Source organism: Phodopus roborovskii, unplaced genomic scaffold (assembly GCF_943737965.1).
Source record: "Phodopus roborovskii unplaced genomic scaffold, PHOROB, whole genome shotgun sequence".
In the NCBI taxonomy this organism is placed as follows: Eukaryota; Metazoa; Chordata; class Mammalia; order Rodentia; family Cricetidae; genus Phodopus; species Phodopus roborovskii.
The window spans coordinates 55,861,556-55,876,231 of NW_026126511.1; the positions used below are offsets into that span (position 1 = coordinate 55,861,556).

At 38.1% G+C, this 14,676-nt stretch overlaps 1 protein-coding gene across 1 annotated transcript in view; it reads right to left on the bottom strand.

Annotated features, from left to right (window-relative positions):
- Positions 1-6,105: 6,105 nt before the first annotated feature.
- Zmym2 (zinc finger MYM-type containing 2) overlaps positions 6,106-14,676 on the bottom strand; it is an 80,794-nt gene continuing 72,223 nt past the window's right edge. The window contains 4 exon segments of the mRNA XM_051195622.1: positions 6,106-8,723; positions 10,242-10,362; positions 11,627-11,878; positions 12,449-12,563. Coding sequence (XP_051051579.1) covers positions 8,531-8,723; positions 10,242-10,362; positions 11,627-11,878; positions 12,449-12,563 — 681 coding nt within the window. The 3' untranslated portion in view covers positions 6,106-8,530.

The following is a 14,676-nucleotide window of genomic DNA, read 5'->3' on the forward strand; positions in this document are numbered from 1 at the left end:
AAATGACTGAAGAGTCAGCTTTTTCTTTGCTCCTCTTTTCTCACAGTACTAAAGGCAGAACCCAAGGCCTTGTATGTGCTAAGCCAGCACTCTGCCACAGAGCTCCACCAGCCTTACAATTAAACTTCTATCAATAGATTGTATGGGGAAATATCCACTGAAAGTAGATGATGCTGAGATGACTTGGCAGAGATTGAAATGGTGGGAGCTGATGGTAGCTGGTAACCCTCAGCAAGTCCCGCTGTAAGCATGCCCGAGTCTACCCATGACTGAACCTGCAGCGCCATTCCAGCACGGTACACTTTCCTGGACCCTGGATCCACAGACTTTGCCAGGGAAGCACAGCCCTGAAGACCAGCCCTACTGGTCTCGATACACAGCTAAGCTCAAAGGCTTAACACTTAACTTACTGTGATGTTTTTCACTCAGGGACAAGTTGAATTTTTTTTTTTTTTTTTTTTGTTACGAGTTAGTGATGTTTCTTAATGAGCAAGCCAAAAAACACAAGGCAGAGAGTGCTGCAGTATAAAACAACCTGCAGGAGGGTGATTCCCAAAAAAATAACATTAACCTGACAGCTGATGATGCAACCAGTCCATAGGACTCTGGATGGAACAGGATTAATCTGCAACATAATATGTTAAGAGGTTAATGCTCTCAACTAAAACATAGAGGAATTGTACTATTGCCTTCCAGGATAGAAATGCACATTAATTCGTGACTTGTTGGTATTCAGCAATCCCTACCCATTCGAGAAGACATTACTAAAGATGACATTTGCAGCCACTTCTGAGGATGAAGAATTACTGGCTTTGGAGCCCAATTAAGCAGAATGAGTGCTCTTAAAAAAAAAAAAAAAAAAAGGGCACCTACTCTCATTAGAACTTTATTTGCAAATACTGACTTTTCTGTAAATTAACATCTTGTCAGTAAAAAACTTGTGGAAATTCTAAGTATCATCGATGCTTTCCATTGTTCCTAGAACCTAGCATAATTTCTAGTAAATTTACAGTTTACAGATGGCAGCACTGTGCCCTAGGTACTGGCAGCTGTGGCAGTGTCTGAGCTGTAGTAGTTAATGGCTCTGCTGTGGCCTCTTAGCTTCCAAGCCTTCTTGCACACTTCTCTACCGCTGCCTTGGCATATGCTCTCTTACCATTTCATAGCACGAAGAGATTCTGAGTTCTTTCGTCATCTGGATGTCCTGCTTCACACCAGGCAGAACTAACTGCACATGCCTAAAACCCCAATCAGACCTTAGTTCTGCCATCTGCTTGTGTGACACAGGTCTTTAAATGGTAGATAATGTCATCACTTTATAGGTCCACACAAGACACTAGAATTAAGACAGTTCTTAATCCCACAGGAATTTTTGCTGGGACCAGTGAGCTCACACTTTGGGTAAATAGAATCAAAGTCTGATTCAAACACTCCACTCCAGCATAAATATGGCCCACGTGCCCCTCAACAGAAGATTGAATAAGGAAAAAGTGATTTACACAATGGAGTATTACTCAGCTAAACGCGCGCGCGCACACACACACACACACACATACACACACACACAAATGGCCTCATGAAATTTACAGGCAAATGGATGGAACTAGAAAAAAAAAATCATTGAGGTAACCCAGACCAAAAAGACAAAGAAACATGGTATGTACTTACCTGTAAATGGATATTAAGAGTAAAGTATGGAATAACCAACCTACAATCAACAATAGAGATGTCTTGATGGGAGGGGGTCATTTCAGGGTTAGGGAGAAACTTGGTGCCAGTGAAATTCCCAGGAATCTACAAAGACAACCCCAGCTAAGACTCCTAGCAGTAGTGGAGAGGGTGCCTGAAAAGAGCCTCTATCCATTAACGGGTGGAAGTAGATAGACATCCATAGCCAAGCACTGGACTGAACTCCAGGAGTCCTTCTGAAGAAAAGGAAGAGGGATTGTATGAGCCAGGGGGTCATGACATGAGATCCCACAAAGACAGCTGATCTGAGCTGGTGGGAGCACATGGACTATGAACCAACAAGGAGCCTACATGGGCCCTCTGCATGTATGTGACAGTTGTATGGCTTGGGCTCTTTATAAGGCTCCTAACAGTGAGATCAGGACCTGTCCCCAACACTTAGCTAGCTTTTGGGAACCTATTCCCCATGGATTACTTCACTCAGCCTTTATGCAAGGGGAGCTCAGTCCTATCTCTTGATGCTTGTTCAAGCCCATGGGAGGCCTGTCCCTTTCTGAATGGAGTGGGTGGGGAGGAGAACAGGAGGAGGGAGGACAAACTGTGGTATGTAAAATAAATGAAAAAAAAAATACTAATTAAAATATTTTTAAATGGCCCCGGTGAAGCTCAGTGTAGAAAAGTATCTAAAAAAGAAATGTAGACACAGATCACCTCCTTTGAAACCCAAGGGTAGGACCTTCAGACATAAAAGTATGTATGTCATCCAGCACAGTAAGGGTTAAAAGAGGTTTTGTCAAGAATGCCTTTATCACATTCTACCTACATGCCTGTTCTTCCTCTAAGGATTTGTAGCTTAATTTGACTAGGTTTTTAACCAATGTTACAAATACAGTTCCTCTAGAGCCCATGCAGACTACTAGCCAAATGCCTACATCTAACCCTGTACCCCACCTCCCCGGCTATTGAAATGGAAGGCCAAGGGACTCAGAAAGCAGCAATATTCAAGGTAAGGAGAGACCCATATGATATAGATGGTCAGAGGTTCATGCCCAACAGGCACTTTATCATGCATTGTTCCCAATGTTCCTTTGACTTCGGGTTTTCAATTAAAGGTGCTTAGAACCATTGTTTCATTCAACATTAACATGCCAGAATTGTCCTAGGTGAGGTACTTGTGATACAGGAGGCAAATCTTACTCCATTACATCATCACCAAGTATGGTGCATGTTCTGCTCTCGTAGCAAGCAGACATTAAAAACAAATGAACAGGCATGCATGACTAAATCTCTAAAGACTAAATTCCCAAAGCCTGTCCTCTACTATTTGCACTTCCCATCTATCTCCCTCTTGAGAGAACAGGAAGCATGCCAACAGAGAAGCCTGGATCTGCTCTGAGTATGTCCCTGGAATAGGAAGTGACCATCTTAGCTGAGTCCCCTCAGTTATAGTCCATATCCTGGAGAGGAGCTGGGCTCTATGTCCCATCGGGTTATTAGCACATGAATAAGGTACCTGAAGGATGGTCAACTTGTATAAACAATTCACTCCACAGAAGTGTAGCCCTCCACAAAGGTGTACTGTTTTTGTATATAAGCTACAAATGTCCAAAGGGTGGAGGGTGAATACTATTTTTCAGAGATTTAGAATCCAATGGTGAGCCTGAAATAATCACTTGTGTATTCTAGACATTTGTACATTCTTAAAATCTGAATGGGGCTAGGCATGGTGGCACACACCTTTAGTTCAGGCGTTTGGGAGCCTGAGGCAGGCAGATTTCTATAAGCTAGAAGCCAGCCTATTTTACATAGTGAGTTCCAAGACAGCCACGGCTCACTGCATAGTAGGACCCTGACTCAAAACAGAACAAAATATAAACACAAGTCTTTACCTTTTATCTCTACCAAAAAGAAAAAAGAAGAAAAAAGAAAAAAGAAAAAAGCTATTTTACTAAAAATACCAATCTGTTATTTTTCCCAACACCAATTCCTTACCAATAATTAATTCTCTTTGAAAAATAATTTCTCCAAGTTTGTGACAGAAACTGACTCACACTGTGTAAGACATAGCTTATACCAGTCACATACTGTTTCTTAACTGATGTCTAATAGCTAGGTGCTGCCCCAACTTCACTAACATAGATCTACAGCATATAATCCACCTTTGAAAATTCTGCATTCCAAAACCCTCAGGGATTTTAAATATAGTACCTATACCATAAAAGCAACTGATATTGTGCACTACTGCCACCTGCTGACAGGAACTTGGAACTTCAAACTGTGCATCTGAGGGAGAGGCAAGAATAGTTGGAGGTCATTCTGATAGGTAGGTGAGAGGCTTTGTCAAATAAGCAACAACAAAAACAAACTACTACGACTACGTGATCAAAGTGGGGATGCTTTCTACTGTAAATAGAATTAAGAGGAACACATTATAACTTAGTGAGTTGAGTTTATTTCAAAAGTAATTGCCATGGAAAAAATCTACCAACGGAGAATTCTTAAAATAACCTCTAACATGTTTGACATTTTATGTTCCCATTACTTACTGTACAGAACCTAGAAACTGGATTGCTCTTGATTCACTGTAGCTGAGGCTCTTGTAGACTTGACTGATCCATGGAGAACACTCCAGGTCTGTAGTTGAGAACTAAAATATTTTAACTACTCATGTACCAGGGCTGACACCATCACTGACCATTTGACACTATAGCTAACAACCAACTGCAGTCAGTCACAGGAATTAATGTACATCATTCACGGGCAGTGATGACTTCAACAAACCTATAGCAGAGCAGCAGCCTTTGGGAGTACTTCTAGACTAATCACAGCCTTCTAAAGGTGGAGAGTGCATTCCTGGCAGTTAAATGTGGTGTCTTGTTTAGAACTACACTTCAACACACTTATCTTTTTCTCTGGAGAGCAGCAGTTCTGTGGCACAAAGACAGTATGTAGTAGCCACAGCACTCAGGCAGGTGAATCACCAAAGCCAGCCTGGTCTACACAGTGAGTTCCAGGACAGCCAGGGGCTACACAGAGAAAACCTGTCTCGGAAGAAGAAGGAAAAAAAAAAAAAAAGCACACACACACAAAAACAAACAAAAAATAAAATGTGTAATATACAAACTTTGTGTTAATACTGATGTAGTTTTGAGTTGGACTTTAAAAATCTTGGTAAGGTTTTAAAGCTATTAAAGCTGTTGTAGACATTTTCCCTCTAAGAAAACATGTTTCTAATTGAATCACAAGGACACTATAACCCAATGGTGCATACCATTACCAAGCTCAATTTGCAACTCCAGAATCAGAAATCCAGGCAATATTGGGTTTTATATACCTGAAGCTGTCACTGTTCTTGTCAGTACACTGCATTGGGGAACATGGTCAGTTTGGATGTAAGCTCATACACAGGCTGAAACATTTGGCACCAGAGTGTCAGTTTGGGGGTCTGTAACGCCTCCTTGACTACTCCACCAAACACCCAAAATCTGACTATTGTCATAAAAACTCTTCAATATCTTTGGATTTTAGACCATTGTAGATTTCAGATTTTCAAACTAGGAAAGCTCACCTTTGTCACTACTATTTACAAGTTAAATCTTACCTTATGTTTTGATCTCCTTTTCAGAACGCTTATAATTCAGTTACTGGGCAAATTCCCTGCTTTTTATTGTAGGGACATTTTCCTGTCCAGTTATCTCATGTGGGAATCACTAACATTTACTAGATTACCCTTGCAATCACCCAACTTGCCAATGGTATAAAGTGGAATAGTTGTTTCTACTCCTAGACCCTGAATGGAGAAGCTAACCTGTTGTGGACTTAATTTTCCATGCTGGTTACGCTTTGAAACTGGTGCAATGTAGCAAACTTCAAAATCTACTCTTAAATATTAGTAGCGTGGAAGGGTAAAACTGAAAATTCTGTAACTCAGTTAAGGAAATTCATTCTCTAAGAATCTTTCACGGAGACATGAAAGTTGTGACTATTTTGAGGGAAACTAAAGTAATATACAGTCAATGGTACTTTGAACAAAGGCAGAGTCATGTAATGATATGCTCTGAAAACTAATGTTCCGTGATTTCTAGACTACATTTAGGGTATTTAAGATATTGACGACTGAAGACTAAGTGATCCTATGATACAATGCAAATTCACACTTTGGCATTTTCTATACTCCCATCACTACAGTCATTTATGGTACATGTATAAATGAGTTGCCCTGATTTGCAAGTCACAATTGGCCAGGACAAAGGGAAGCCAGAAAAAACGGTATACATAGAAAGCACAGCACAGTATGCACCCTCCTCCTAATTCAGTATTTAACACACTGGTGACCACTCCATTGCATGAAAAGAAAACATGAGTTACAGTTTGAGTAAAAAGTATTTTTATGGGGAAAAAAAAAGGCTGAGCGTCTTGCCTAGAAAAATCCTTTAATATCTCATGTTACCTAATACAGTAAAAGCCTTTCGAAATTCGTTGATTCAGTTTGCATGGGAAATCCATCTGCCTCAGAATGGCTAGTCATCTTTTTAATTGAACGATTTAAGTAGCAAAATCGTTCAGAACAGAAAAATATATTATCTTCAATAGACATCTCAAGACAATAAAGTTATATTTACAGGATGCTGTCTATAATCAGAAATCACCAAGAAGCAAAAATAAACTATCATTTCATTGTCCTTTCTCTCAGCAGTAGGCTATGGCCATACACTAAAGAGCGCCAAGAACCAAAGAAATATGTTCCAGGTGAAATAAATTCCCCAGAACAACTCTCATAAAATAGTTTTTTCTTTCCCCCTGAGAATCAAGTAGATCAATCATTGGATTGCATGAGACAAAGACAAGCTCTAACTCTTTTATCATGTAAGATCAAAATTCTGTAGGAATTTCTGTTTAGAAAAGCTAAAATGTACAAATGATAAAAACTAAATAGCAAGACACGGTGCTTAATAATTTATGGTATTTGGTAAAATATACATGTGACATTTGTGGGTAAGTTTATTGCTTTTTGATGGGCTATAGCACCACTCTAAGGAATAAAAGATGGTTAGGATTAACCAGCCTTTAGTCACAATATGCATTTCTAGTAAGTGTTTCAGAAAGAGTGCTGAAAAGCCAAGTAACTTGCATTCTGTTTTAAGTGTTTCCAGCGTCATTCAACAGGCAAATTGGGGATCAATCTTAGTAAATTAACTTGTACTGGATTTGCTACTGTCAGTCTGATGATTCAAATATAAAACCAAGGGACTTGGTTATCTGAACTTAAAAAAATTTAGTACACTGCAAATTTTCATGCCAAACAAAACAAAAAAAAAAAAAAAAAAAAAAAAACTTTTTTGGATAGTTATTGCTTAAATGACCAGTGGCTATACATGTGAAATTTTTAAAATCATGATTGATAAAATTTCTTTAGTGAGCTAAACTTTATCCTAAGGGAGGGAGAAATGTGCAAGGGCTGTGTAGATACTGTCTACTCACTATGGAAAACAAGCCAATTTCCCTCAGAACTATTTTAAAAACTAATCACCATGGTGATTCAAGATTCAGAAATAATAAAGTAACATCACACATGCTATACAAAGTCAGCTACCATTTCACTCAGTCTTAGAGTGTAACTGAAGTAAACTGCCTTAATCCAAATATCATGAACAGATAAACTGCTATTTTAAATGTCATCTTCTATAAGAAGTAATTAAAATTTCAAAGCCAAACAATCTAACATCAAGTATGATTTCCTCAGAGACTGACTTAATCCACCAGTTTCTTCTCTTCAATCATCTGAATTACTCAACATTCTGGTATCTTTGTAGCAAACTGTGACTATCTCCCTTCAAGTAGCTTGACTTTCTAAAAATGACTATTTCAGGAGTGGAATTTCTAAAAATAACTCTGCCCTGCACAATCAGTCACTTTTGGAAGCAGGCACAAGAATTCTCATGAGAGTGGTAAAACTGAGAGTGCTATACCAGTTGCAATGCAGCATGATCTGTGTACCTTGGGGTGGGGCCATATACTAATGCTTGGCATGGAAAAAGAAAACAGTCCTACACTGTCACCAGACATTTTACAAAGAAAAATGTCTTAATCTTGTTTTTAAGTTACAGTCACTCTCTGTCTCTACTTACATATATATACATATATACATACTTTTTTATTGAGGGGGTGATGCAGAAAGTCACAAGTGAGAAAAGGACACTAAGTTTTAATAAGGGGAACATAGAGTTGTTTTCACCAGCATAGGTTCACATTACAGAACACCAGTATCGACAGCATTCTCGTCTATTTTTGGTACAGAAGATGGTATCTCTCTACATAACCTGGTAAGGCTTCAGTAACTAAAACATAAAACAAACAAACAAACAAACAAAAAACCCAAACAAAACAAAAAAACCCAGCCTATTAGTTTACAGTTTATTTTTAAAATTCTGAAAGACACTGCAAGTTCTAAACTTGAGTAGTGCTACCCATACAACCGTCTGGTCAAGAATGCAGTAAAAGCACGCCCTTTGGAGGGAGCTTTGCCAAAGTAGAGCAGTGCAACAAGAAAACTTATACATGGCACATTCTCTTCATATTTTGTGATGTAAAAAGTTACAAACATACCTAACCAAATAAATAATAATAAAAAAGAATTTGATGTATTTGTTAAGTATCCTAAAACCACTACATAGAATAATGGCAACTTTCACTCACAGATTATTTACATGGTAATACCCAGTGTGGGTACACTGCTACAAAACTCAAAACAGAAGGAGTAAACTTGAAATGTTTCTTGTAAAGATCTAGCAGCATGACTATCTAATGCTGTGTTATCCCACTGCTTTTGAAACGGTCCTTTTTAGTCTGTGTCTTCATCCAGTTCATAATTGTCTTTATCATAAATATCTTTTACTAGAAGAACCCGTACAAGCATATTTTCCAGGGTATTCCGGTCCAGGGAAGTAGATGTGTACCACACAGGGCTATCTGCAGAACTAGAACATTCTGGTTGCAAATAAAAAACATCCATTCTCTGATTAAGATTCTGTGGACTTTGAAGGAAGAGAGAGAAAAGGTCAATTTCATGTTAATAGAACAAAATTCCCAATAATTTTATTTCTGTCAAGAACAACTCAGCCCCCAGCATGAGATATGCTCAGTGCCTTCTGCCTCACTAACTGCATTAAGGTTTTATCAGTAAATCAGTAAATTGTTCTCTAAGTTTTTGTGATAAAAGCATGAGCTCCCTCAGGAGGCAGAGGCAGGCAGATCTCTGTGAGTTTGAGACCAACCTGGTCTACAAAAGAACTAGTTCCAGGACAGCCTCCAAAGGCACACAGAAACCCTGTCTTGAAAAACAAGCAAAAAAAGCATGAGCTCTCTACTATAACTGAAATCCTATATTTCATAGAATCCAAGACTCCATTAATATATACACTATTATTTTAGTTATTTTTTTTATCATGGTACCAATTATAATCTCAAATACATTAATTTAACAGTGCATGTCCATTACAGGAAAAGGGAAATGCAAAAAATATGACTTAAAATGATGAAAATATGCAACACAATAAAAAGCCTTACAACATTAAACAACAGAAAAAGATACCAACAAGACAATAGTGAGAAAGGAACTCCCATCTGGCAAATAGCTACCAACACTGAAATCCATAAAACTAAATTGATGCTCCATGATCCAGAATAGATCAGAAGAAACCTAACCTTACACCAGTTACAAACATGGGCATGCTAGAGGTAAATTTCGTACTTTTTTTAAAAACAAGTTCTCGAGAAACACCCTGGAAACCATACTATGATGTGAAAAGTTGTTTACAAACCAGTTTGTATAAAGCCATGTACCGTGAACTTACTATTATATAGTAAGTTTCTAGCTGTAGTAGGACAATCACGTAGATAGAAACTAAATACCAGAAACCTAAAATAGTTATCTCCAAACAGAAACTTTTGCCCCTGCTTGGCAAGCAACAGAATTGCTCTACTTCTCTAATATAAAAAGACAACAGTAGAGTGATATTTTTAATAGAGTGACTGCTTAACATGGACAGGAAGCCTAAATAAAGCCTATATGCTAGGTATTTTTACAAGATGACTCTAAAGTCGAATATAACTTTGGAATATAAACTTTTATTTGAGCATAGAAAAAAAATCTCAAAAATTGACAAATACTGTCACTTCTTAATGAGTGTGTGTGTGTGTGTGTGTGTGTGTGTGTGTGTGTGTTATATATTGGTTTTTCAAGACAGAGTTTCACTGTGTAGCCCTCACTGTTCTGGAACTCTCTTTATAGACCAGGCTGGCCTTGAATTCACAGAGATCTGCCGGCCTCTGCCTTCTGAGTACTGGAATTAAAGGTGTATGCCATCACTGCCCTGCAAAACCATCACTTCTTAATGGTGTTAGATCCAACCAACTTATACAAACATCTTAAAAAGTCAAGTATCAGGCTGAGCATGTAGCTCAGTGGTAGAGCACTTAATCTAGGATGCATGAGGCCAAAAGTTCAATATCCCAGTACTACAAAATAAAAGTCAAATATCAGTAATGTTCACCTTTTAGACAAGTAGCATTCAAACATTTTCACAGGACATCTAGAAGGGTTGGCTGTGTTTTCAATCTGTTCAAATACTGGCTCATCATCTTCATGTTTTCGTTTTCCAGTAGCAATTTTATCTTTAAAAAGAACAATAGCAAAAGTAAGCCTCCTAAAACCAGTCTTTTTCTCCGTCTTATGTATATGAATGTGAGCACAGTGTGCCAAGGCATATATGTGACAGTCAGAGGAGTTTTGAAAGTCAGTTCTTGTCTTCCACCCATACGAGGCAGGGTCTTTCTGCTTCTGCACTAAATACTGCAGGCTCGCTGGCCTATGAGCTTCCTGGTGATTCTCCCATCTGCCTCTCTTCTCCCCATGGGGTGCTGAAATTACAGATGCACCCTAATGCATCTGGATTTTTATCCGGGCTCCAGAATTCCAATTCAAGTTGTCAAGACTTGTGCAGCAACTGATTTTACTCACTGGATTTACTTACCAAAAATTCTGAGTAAAGAAATTACTATTGACCCATAGCACCAGTTTTATTAACATATGATTAGGTTCTTTTCAGAGTTTTCTGTGTGGTAGGTTTTAATAATGTATAATTTTCCAACAAAGGGAACTGAGAGGCTAAGGCTATAGCTCAGTTGGTAGAATGCTTGCTAGTATTCCTGATGCCTGAGTTTGAACCCCAGCTAACCACTGTTGGTGCAGTGAGTGGTTCATACCTGTAGTTTCAGCAAAGGAAGTAAGATCACACCGTTTTAAGGTCATTCTTTGCTTTATGGTTTAAGTCCAGTTTGAATTAGAACTCTGATCTCAAAACAAATTACACAAAAAAAGAAAAAAGAAAGAAGAAGAGGAAGCAGAGGAAGAGGAAGGAGGAGGAAGAGCAGCAGCAGCAAGACATTTTAAGATACAGTTTAAAGTCCTCCTAGTCTACACAGGGAGTTCCAGACTAGCCCAGGATACAGAGGTGAGACCATACCGCAAAAAAAAAAAAAAAAAAAAAAAAAAAAAAAAAGGGGGGGGGCACACAACACATTTTGTTGTGTTTTAGGGAAGTAATTGTCTTTAGGCTCTTAATGACTGGCTGAGGTAGACTTTAATAAGAAAAAGTTCGAATATGTCCACCACAATCTCCAAATAAAAATGGTATACTATCAGTGCCAGTAATGGCACAAAGATTAAGAACACTTGCTGCTCTTGCAGAAGACCTGAGTTCAGTCCCAGGAACCTGAATGGTATCTTACAACCATTCATACCTGCAGTTCAAGGGGATTTAACACCCTTACAGCACCCTCAGGCACTGCATATATGTGGTGCACACATACATTCATGCAGGCAAAACAGAGAAAACTAAAAGATAAATTTTGATATTAAAAGAAGTCACACTACTACCTTCATTGTCTGTTCCACACAAGGAAGACACCTGATAACGAAGACATGCTTTGTTTTCCATTGTTAAAGGATTTTTTTTCCAATGCCTAAATACGGTGCCAAAGGAAAGTCTTAGGTGTTGTTCCACTGTTTTCAGGCCAAAATACTTAGTGTTAAAGTAGAATAGGGTATTCAAAAGAGCTACTGGAGAGTGTGATCCTAGTTGTTTTATCCTCCAGAGATAGTCTTCTTCAACCCGAGAGAATATTGACCCTTAAATAAAGAGAACTATTTTAAAAGAATTATAAATACAACAGTTTTAACTTAACCATCTAGAAATAAAAGTAAACTTAAAACAGACCAATGCCAATCCACTATTCACATTAGGTCAATGTGAATGAACCTCAAAATTAGATACTATCTCTTTTAACAATATAAAGATTTGGGAACAGTCTATGGAACTACCATCCACAGAATAAGGTACAGGATACTGCTTCTGTCCTTCAGTAAGACAAACACATTATGATAAGAAAATAATTTAAAGTATGTATAATTCTTGAAAATATGTGCTTCTCATAAACAAATACATTTTCTTCACATCAGAATCTATATATTGTAGGTCTTAAGACATAAATATCTATCCTTGCACTCTGAAGAAAGTAGGTCACATGTTTTACAAAGTTCTTCAAAAACATTAGTTACTGACTCTTTATCTGCACATGAGCTCATGGGTACAAGCTCTTACATTCTAATTAAAATAATTTCCTAACTATACTTAACATACTTTCTGTAAAAAACAACAATTCCATTATCAACTATTAACACATATTTTTTAAAAATTACCATCTGGAAGGATGCTTGGTTGCCAACTTCGAAGTATTTTACTCAATTCTTGCTCAAACATCTGGTATCCTGGATCAATAAATATGTTGTCCTTTCGATTACTACCACATAAGTACTACAAAAAAATTATTGGAGGAAACCAGCTAATTATAAGCAGTCAATGTATTACACTTTTCATTTCTTAAGAAAAAGTTTTATGTTTAAGAAAAGCAAGGATTCTAATAAACACAAGCGATTACTGACCATAGGTATGTGTGTACAAATTGAAAAACTATAAATTACCAATTAACCTGCTGCTTAAAACATGCAAAGCTGGAAAGTATAACACAAAATCCTGGATGTAAATATTGGATAAGAATCATTAGTCTAGGCCATAGAAATGGTTTAGGAGGTAAAGCATTTGCCATGCAAGAGCCTGACAATACTGTCCTGACTGCCATCTGTGCAGTGTGGCATGCATGCACCAGAGTTCATCATACACCCCCCCACACACACTCATTAGTCTGTCGGACAAAATATAGAATGACTCTAGTCTATATCACACATGGAGAAAATAATTTTAAAGTTTAATGATTAAAGAAAAACACTGAGAAACTGGCTAATTGTGCTCTCTCATTCCCCTGCCAAAAAAGTGTGTGTACATGTGTACATGGTTGTTGCTTTTGAAAATGCCAAGAACCTAACCAGGGTGGAGCACCTGTCTAGTGTGCTCAAGGGCCTGGGCATTATTTCCAGTATAGCAAAAATCAAAACAGGAACAATCTTTTCATTTGAAAACTAAATTATTTATAGAAGAATCCCGGCCCTTTATGGTATGGCTTTACCATCATTCTTTACACTTCATACCTGACATCTAGCCATGTCAAACATGGTTGCTGGGAAACTGTCTGACTCTGTCTTCTAGGGATGCCGTTCTCTTCTCTTCCTTTCTAACTAGGAAATTTCTACCTGTATTTCAAAAAATCCAATTTGAAGTCTTTCATGCTATGTATACACCTGTACAACATACATGTGCATACACATGCCATGTGGAGACCAGATATGAATTGCCTCTCAATTTGTGTGTGTGCGCACACATGCGCGTGTGCGTGAGAGAGACAGAAAGAGAGAGAGAGGGAAAAGAAGAGGGAGAGGGAGAGAGAGAGAGGGAGGAGAGGGAGAGAGAGACTCACTGAACATGGAGCTCACTGATTCAGGTACTACCTGGCCAGGAAGCCCTAGGGAACCCCATCTCCTCCTTCCTAGAACTGAAGTTACAAGCAAATATCACCACACCTGACTTTTTCTGTGGGTGCTGAGGATCCAAATTCAGGACCTCAAGCTTGTACTGCAAACACTTCACCAACTGAGTCATATCCTTGCTCTACTGTTTTACCTTTTACTGAGATACTTAGAATTTATGTGCCCCAAAACTGTGCTGCAAATACTCCTTGGGTAGAGCACCATATAAATACTTCAAATCCTTGAGCAAACCATATGATAGTGGCCTCCCTTGCTAGTCTCCCTCAGGGCCCTTGCTGGCCTCAAATTTAAAAATCTCCTGCCTCACATACACTAACTTGTGCCATGTACCATGCCTGGTTTGCAATGATTTTTTTTAAGTCAAACTGATCAGATTCTATCTGACTTTTTCTTTTGTTGTTGTTGTTGGTGGTGGTGGGATGTGTGTGTTTTGTGGGGGGGGGGGTCATCTTTGTTTTTTGTTGTTGGGTTTTTTGGTTTTTTTTTTTTTTTTTTTTTTTTTTTGAGACAGGGTCTTGCTATGTAGCCTAGACAAGCAAAGAACTCACAATGTAGCACCCAGGATGACCTCACACTCATGAACCTACCTGCCTTAGCCCCCTAAGTACTATGCTAACCATACTCAGCCCAGATTCAAAACTTATGAACTACGTAATTTGGGCAAGCTACTATTTATTGCATATCTCTTCATCGGAACAAGGCAAAAAATAGTAATAGGTACATCCAATGCTTAGCTTGGGTATACAGAAAATCAAATATTAGCAATAAGTAAATGTATCTATCAACATGAGTATGCACATCAATGTCCAGTAAACAGGAAATATTTAAATGAAGGATTAGCAAAACTCAAGATCACTTCATAAATATTATAAATATTTTTATAGTATATAATAAATGCTGCAGTCTTAAAGCCTCATGAATAAAAGAAAAGTTGGTTGCATGTATTTTAGCAATTACTGAAAACTATTCATTTGTATAGAACTTGA